The 7,278-nt window shown below is 46.4% G+C and overlaps 2 protein-coding genes across 2 annotated transcripts; both read right to left on the bottom strand.

Annotated features, from left to right (window-relative positions):
- Positions 1–3,243: 3,243 nt before the first annotated feature.
- Positions 3,244–5,496, bottom strand: LOC117213259. The gene has a single exon (XM_033458626.1). The coding sequence runs from the start codon at positions 5,494–5,496 to the stop codon at positions 3,244–3,246; it is 2,253 nt and encodes a 750-aa protein (XP_033314517.1).
- Positions 5,497–5,886: 390 nt separating this feature from the next.
- LOC117213260 lies at positions 5,887–7,047 on the bottom strand. The gene has a single exon (XM_033458627.1). It carries the CDS (start codon positions 7,045–7,047, stop codon positions 5,887–5,889), a length of 1,161 nt encoding a protein of 386 aa, XP_033314518.1.
- Between the last annotated feature and the right edge of the window lie 231 nt (positions 7,048–7,278).

The following is a 7,278-nucleotide window of genomic DNA, read 5'->3' on the forward strand; positions in this document are numbered from 1 at the left end:
CCATTTTCTTTGAACGCTACAGCTGTAAGTTTATGATCCTCATCTATTATTTTCGCAATATTTCCTTTGGAAATAACCGTATTCTTATTGTCTGTTAGTTTACCTAAACTAATCAAATTTGCGGACATTTCTTTCGCGTAAAATACTTTCCTCATATTTATTTCATTTTGTTTTCCGAATGCTTCAAAATAACTTATAACATTCCCAACTTTTGTCGCTTTTATCGGTCTATTATCGCCTAAATATATATTTACCGGTTCTTTTAGGTCGATAGATTTATCGAAATAATTTATATTATTAATTATGTGATCAGTACAACCGCTATCTAATAGCCACACTATTTCGTTCTTACTTATCTCATTCGTCTCACTGCTGTTTGCTGCGTGCGCCGTTGCTATGCATATGCCTGCTCTTGAGTTTCCATGCTCGCCCGTGCCGGTTGTTGATTGACGATGAAAGTTTCCACGTCCTCTGCTCGTACTGCCTTTGTTCCCTCTTCCTCTGTTTCGACCACGTGTTGGCCCATGCCAATAGCCGTTACTGCTTCCCGCTTGGACGCCATTTTGACACTCTCTCGCAAAGTGTCCTAATCTTCCACATCTGAAGCATCCTTCCTTTTTTGCAGAAAAGGCGTTGGTTTGCCTTTCTCCTCGATTGGATTTATTTTTCTTCTCTGCTACCTCTATTTTATTTTTTACATACGCTACCGTTTGATCCTCTTCTTTCAATGCGTCTATTATGTCCGCTATGTAGCTGTATTCTTCGGGTAACGTATTCAGCATGTAATTCAGCTTTTCCCTCTCACTTACTTGTGCGCCCGCACTTTTTAATTCATTGATTAATTTTTCGAAATCGTTAAAGAATGATGCTGAATCACTGTAGTTCTCCAGTCTTATGTTTTCCAATCTCCTTCTGCATACGATCTGCAGTGCCGTCGACTCTTTCAAGTACATTTCATCGAACCTTTTTATTATATCATACGCCGTTTTTCCTTCCCTAACATACTCCAATTGTCTGTTCGATATTGCACTATAAATTATATTAATCGCCTTCAAATCCTTTTTGTCCCAGTCTTCATCGTCTCTTTCGTTCTTCACTCTAGTTGTAACAACCTCGCATTCCTTATATTTGAGAAACATCGTGATTCTTTGCTTCCACATTCCATAATCCTCACCATCGAATATAGGTATCATGATTTCCGATCTCTCCATTTTAATTGATTCCTTTTTTTTTCTTTTCTTACTCAAGCGTTACTACGTGCTCGAAGTATATTTTTTTTCTGAAAGTTTTTTTTCTTTACTGAAAACTCACTCGCAAGATCGTAACCACGCACTAAATATCTTGCAAAACTAGTAACCACGCTCTGCTACCATGTTAAGGAAATTCGAGGATTTGGGAATACAAATTATTTACTATATTTCCATATAATAGTTATATACCTATATTCCTCTCTAAGGACGTCTTGCACGCACGCTGGTTGCCAACCGACTAGCCTAGATTCTTCTAACATCTGGCAACAGTCTTTTGTCTCCACTGAGTCCTTGACGCACTCTAACCCTTACACACACACTCTCATGTACAGTGTAAATGTATCACTTCCCTAACAAAAAATATGACCTTTTTCATCTTAATGTCTCCCAAAAACGTATTTAGCAGAAAGGATACGACATCTATAACGATCCAATTAGAAACTACCAGAGCATGTGTATCTTAAGCGGATCTTTAAACGTCGATTAAACGCGTTCTCTATCCAATCCTGGCTGAAACATAATTACTCACACCCCCAGTAACCCACCTCTGAGTCATTCCAATCAACGTACCATACGAAAACGAATCCAACGCGTTCCAGGAATACAAACAACTGCCTGTAGCTGTTTAGCTGTACACGACGAGTATAATTATTTCGGGTACTCCTCCAGTACAAAACAGACACCCAAACGACAATACTTCAACACAAAAATATTTAAAACAATAGTTATAAAAGCATGATACTTAATACCGCGCTTGACATCAGGTATAAGCAAAAATAAATTTCTTCAAACAAATTTCAAGTTAAATCTTTAGCTTGTGTAATTATATCAAACTTGCTCAATTAACAACGAGCAATTTCCATCGTGTTTTGACAACTGACTCATCGATGATGTTTTTCCTTGGAATTGAAAAAGGAATGTGCATAATTTTGTCCTCCGTCCACACTCAAAATACTATCTACATGCTATAATTAGGGATTCAATTTTATAATACGTTCCTCATGTAAATTTCGACCAATTGCGGGGAGACGTAATCGCGCGGAGAGACGTCAACGGGGGTCGTAAATCTATTACGATTTATTACGGTAGCTACGATTATAACAATCGACACCACGAATTGATCGATCCCCTGATTTCCGTTGAGATAATTGGGGTGATTGAGTTTGTATAACACTGTGATTCACAGAATTATAAATTATATATTTCCAACACTTAGATTACACTGACGTAGAGAAATAAATATTTAACAACTTGTCGCACGAAGATGCGATAGATATGTACGCTAGAGCAGGGCTCTTATAATGGAAAGGAATGTATTAATGGACTTACCACTATAATATATTTAGGAGAGAAGATGTATGTTCGACAACACCGAGAACCGTCAAAAGATTTGCGTGAAGTATGCGACTCTCGCGCTATGTGTAAACTGCCGCGTTAGGCGTTAGTTTTTAGACTGTCTGTCGCTCTTTTTCTAATACGGAAGAAAAGTTCGGTGTGGGTGCGCCCCTGTGCCTAAAGAACGCGGATTGGTTGTTCCCACTTTCGTTAGGAAAAGTGAGGGTAACGAACCGCGGTGTCGATTGGTCATGACCTGCACTACTGCTCGAAGGGATGAGTAGGGAGTCTTCTACCATCGTGGTGGATAGATGACTGTGAACGTGAGAAAAACCTAGCTTGTTTTATTACAGGGCTAATAAATGCCTAATGGGTGCATACCCGCTTTCTACGTGTTTTAAGTGCAACTAATAAACCCAAGGACCTCTCTAAAAACCGACTGTGTCTCGAGAATATTTTTAAGCTTTAGAAATTCTTCAAGACAAACGGATTGAAGACACATGGCGAAACAATACAGGGAAGTGAAAGTTATGGTGGGTCCTTAGGTTTATTGAGGGTCGAAGTGACGTTACGCAGGTCGGTTGTTGTCCGGTCGCCCGGGCTGGCGTGCAGATGTTTTAGGCGGCGTAACATCCTCCCCCCGTTGAGAGGGCACCGATCAAATTCTGGCTGTGGAGTCAGGTGTGTCGTTGGTGACCTCCTCCGCTCCGTGTGGACGTTCGGCCTCGTCTGGATCTGGGTGGATGGGTAAGGGGACCAGTCTTTTGACACCGCGGTCCAGGATGCTTGTTGCCGTCTGCACGGTAGCGGTCCGGATGATTCCGTCGGCTCCTGGATGGACCTTGATTACGCGGCCCAACGGCCACTGCATAGAGGGTACGTTATCCTCCCTGAGGATTACTACGGTGCCTTCACGAATGTTATGTTTGCCCTTGTCCCATTTGTTGCGGCGGGTTAGCTCATTTAGGTATTCTCGATACCATCTGCTCCAGAAGTGCTGCTTAATCTGGTGAATGCGCTGCCAACTGGATAGCCGGCCTGATGGAACTGTCCTGAAATCACGCTCCCGTAAACTGGTTAGTGTGTCACCGATCAGAAAATGTCCGGGAGTGAGGACAGGAGGATCTTTCGGATCGGATGAGATGGGAGTCAGTGGGCGTGAATTGAGAATGGCTTCATTTTCGATCACAAGGGTGTTGAGGTGCTCAAAGGTCAGGAGCTCCGTGCTGACCACGCGGATGAGATGGCGTTTGAACGCTTTAACCGCGGCTTCCCATAAGCCGCCAAAATGTGGTGAGTTCGGAGGATTAAAACGCCATTGTATTTGTCGGTCGGCGAGAAAATTCTGTACCCTATCCTGGTGGTCGTCGGACTGCAATAGGGTCCGGAGTTCTTGCAGCTCCCGATTAGCCCCGACGAAATTGGTGCCGTTGTCGGTGAGGATCGTTGCGCAGTATCCTCGCCGCGAGATGAAACGGCGTAGCGCGGCCAAGAAGGCGTCGGTGGTTAGGTCGCTGACTAACTCTACGTGGACCGCCTTTGTCGCCAGACAAACGAATATGGCGGCGTACGTCTTGATTTTACGTCGGTTGCGGTCCCTCCTCTCCTTGATGTAGAATGGGCCGCAGTAGTCGATTCCGACGTTCGTGAACGGCCGCGATTCGGTAATACGCGCCTCTGGCAAATCACCCATCAAATATTCCACTGGTGGAGGGTTGGCTCTGCAGCATCGGACGCACCTTCTGAGAGTGCGCCATACCTGGCTACGACCGTCGATCGGCCAATAGCGCAGTCTCACCGCGTATAGTGTAGCTTGTGTCCCTGTGTGATGATTGTTCCGGTGCTCTTGCTCTATAATTAGCTCTGTCACCGGGGATTTCGGTAGGATGATCGGGTGTTTTTGGCTGAAGGGTATGGGGGAGTTGGTTAGTCGTCCTCTTACCCGGAGTAGCCCATCTTCGTCGAGGAAGGGGTTTAATGGCTGTAGTTTCCCTCCAACATCCTCGCTTCGATTTTTCTGGAGGATCCGAATTTCAGGCGCGAAATGACTGGATTGTAATATTTTTATTAGTCTGTTGTGCGCTGCAGTCAGTTCGTCTGTGGTGAGATGGGCAGATAGGTGTTGCTTATGTCTCCATCGAAGACACCGGGCGACGATTCTTATTAGTCTTGGCCAAGACGAGTAACGAAGGAGGAGTGTGTTGTCGCTAATATTCGTCCTCAGACAGATCGTCTTCTTTTGCTCCGGGAGGTCGACTACCGATGTCGGGCTCCAGACCGGCCAATAGTTTTCGCTTTGCAGGAACCACCTTGGCCCGTTTTTCCAAATGGTCGGACATAGGAATTCCTTGGGCGTCTGGCCTCGGGAGATGAGATCCGCTGGATTATCGTCGGTAGGCACATGACGCCAGTCGGAGGTATTGGTCTTGGTCTGTATCTCAGCGACTCGATTCGCCACAAATGTTTTCAAGGTGTGCGGCGAAGACCTGATCCAATGGAGCACGATGGTGGAGTCAGTCCAGTATACTATCCGCGATATCTTGGTCGCCAGGGCCTGTCGTATTGACGAAATCAAGAACGTCAAAATAAGTGCCCCGCTTAATTCGAGACGTGGTATGGAGAGCGATTTGAGCGGCGCTACCTTCGACCGCGCCGTGAGGAGTCGAGTCCAAATATTGTTCTTTCGGTCCGTCGTCCGCACGTAGACGCACGCCCCATAGGCCCTTTCGCTAGCGTCACAGAATCCACGTAGCTCAATTTTCGTTGCGGATTCAATGATGGTCTTCCGAGGGAACCTTACCACATTTAACAACGGCAATTGGGTGTGGTATTTGATCCATTCTGTGTGTACGTCTGACGGAAGGGATTCGTCCCGATCTACCTTCAATGTCCAGACTTGTTGCAAAATCATTTTTGCTCGAACGATTACCGGCGCGAGCAATCCTAGTGGATCATAGATTTGTGCGATGACTGAACTGATTGATCGCTTTGTGACTCGGGAAGTGTCACTGATCGTCTTGACCGAATAGAGTATGGCATCGTCGGCTGAATCCCAAAAGACGCCGAGTGTTTTTAACGTGGATGACTCACCGAGATGTAATTTCTGGTTGGTGTCTTCTTCAGGTAGCCCTCGTAGCAGATCCCGATCGTTTGATGCCCATTTGCGGATATTTAGACCGGCTAGCTTAAGTAATTTCGTGAGATCATTCCTGACAGATAAGGCTTCGTCCTTCGTATCGGCTCCGGTCAACGCATCGTCGACATAGAAGTCTCGCCGCAGGATCTGCGCTGCTCTCGGAAATCAAGGTCCCTCGTCTTCTGCCAACTGTTTGAGACATCGGATGGCCAGATACGGGGCTGTGGATAGACCGAACGTTACGGTGTTGATTCGGTATGTTTCGATCTCTCCGTTGTCGGCACGCCACAGAATCTTTTGATAAGGACGATCTTCTGGACGTAGGATGAATTGACGGTACATTTTCTCGATGTCGCCGGTAAGGATATATTGAAATGACCGGAATCTCAATAGGATGTTTCTCAGGTCTTCTTGTAATTTCGGGTCCGTATGAAGGGCGTCGTTTAGAGACACTCCCGTGGTACTTGATGCTGAGCCGTCGAACACAACCCGGAGCTTGGTGGTGTCGCTCGATTCCTTGATCACGCCGTGATGTGGTAAATAATATCCGTGGTCGGTGGCGTGATCCGTGTTGATCTTCGTCATGTGACCCAAGTCTAAATATTCTTGGATCACAGCACTATACGCGGTTTCATATTGTTTGTCGCATTGGAATCGACGATGAAGAGAGGCGAGCCTGCTCATTGCAGCGGCCTTCGATGACCCTAGTGAGGAAAGCTTTTCGTTGAATGGTAATGCAACGATGTATCTGCCTTCCTTGGTTCTTCGGACATGGTTTCGGAAATGTTCTTCACATAGTCGTTCAGATTCCGAAAGATGAGTAGTGGCCGGTCCCTCGTCGATCTCGCAAAACCGTGCGAGGTCCTCTTGCAGAGCCGTTGTGGTTGCGTGGAACGTATTTATCGCGGCTTGGGACGTTGGACTCCCCCCGATTACCCAGCCGAACCGTGTTTTTTGTAGACGTAGTTCAGGTTCGCCTGGTTGCGCCAGATTGACATGCCCGATGCACAGCGACGCAAATGTTGATCCGGTACTAAGTAAGACATCGATCGGGGCTGGGCAATGGAATTGTGGATCGGCTAATTGAATATTTCTGGGTAATCCCAGACCCGAGGGGTCGATGGGCTCGCTTGGTATGAAAGTCGACATGGCCGGGATAACAAGAAATCTCAATGTTTTGTTATACTTGCCGTCCGTCGACGTGATTGTGGCCGTGGTGTATCGTTTTGCCGTGGTGCTCAAATTATCGAGGGCTCCGATCTGGATCGCACATCTCCTTTGTTTTATACCGAGGGAATTCGCGAGCTTGTCGGTCATGAAGTTCATGCTCGTCCCAGTGTCGAGTAAGGCTCGGGCTCGGATTGGTTGTGCCTGTTTGTTCAAAACCTTGATCTGTGCTGTGGCCAACAGATCATGATGCAGAGGGCTGTGGGGAGATGTGTTTGTTAGTCCGATCCCCCTTGCTGTCGTAGTCTCGGACAGTCAGTTTTGCACCGGTTGGGACTTGGACGAGGAGGTTGGGGTGGTGTTCTTGATCCGGGCTGAGCGTGACTCATA

The sequence above is a fragment of the Bombus bifarius genome, unplaced genomic scaffold (genome assembly GCF_011952205.1).
Source record: "Bombus bifarius isolate JDL3187 unplaced genomic scaffold, Bbif_JDL3187 scf7180000008580_frag, whole genome shotgun sequence".
Classification (NCBI taxonomy): Eukaryota; Metazoa; Arthropoda; class Insecta; order Hymenoptera; family Apidae; genus Bombus; species Bombus bifarius.

What these genes read in the sequence shown, in the direction of transcription:
- LOC117213259 (XM_033458626.1), bottom strand. Translation starts at nt 5,496, where the DNA reads ATGATTTTGCAACAAGTCTGGACATTGAAGGTAGATCGGGACGAATCC.
- LOC117213260 (XM_033458627.1), bottom strand. Translation starts at nt 7,047, where the DNA reads ATGAACTTCATGACCGACAAGCTCGCGAATTCCCTCGGTATAAAACAA.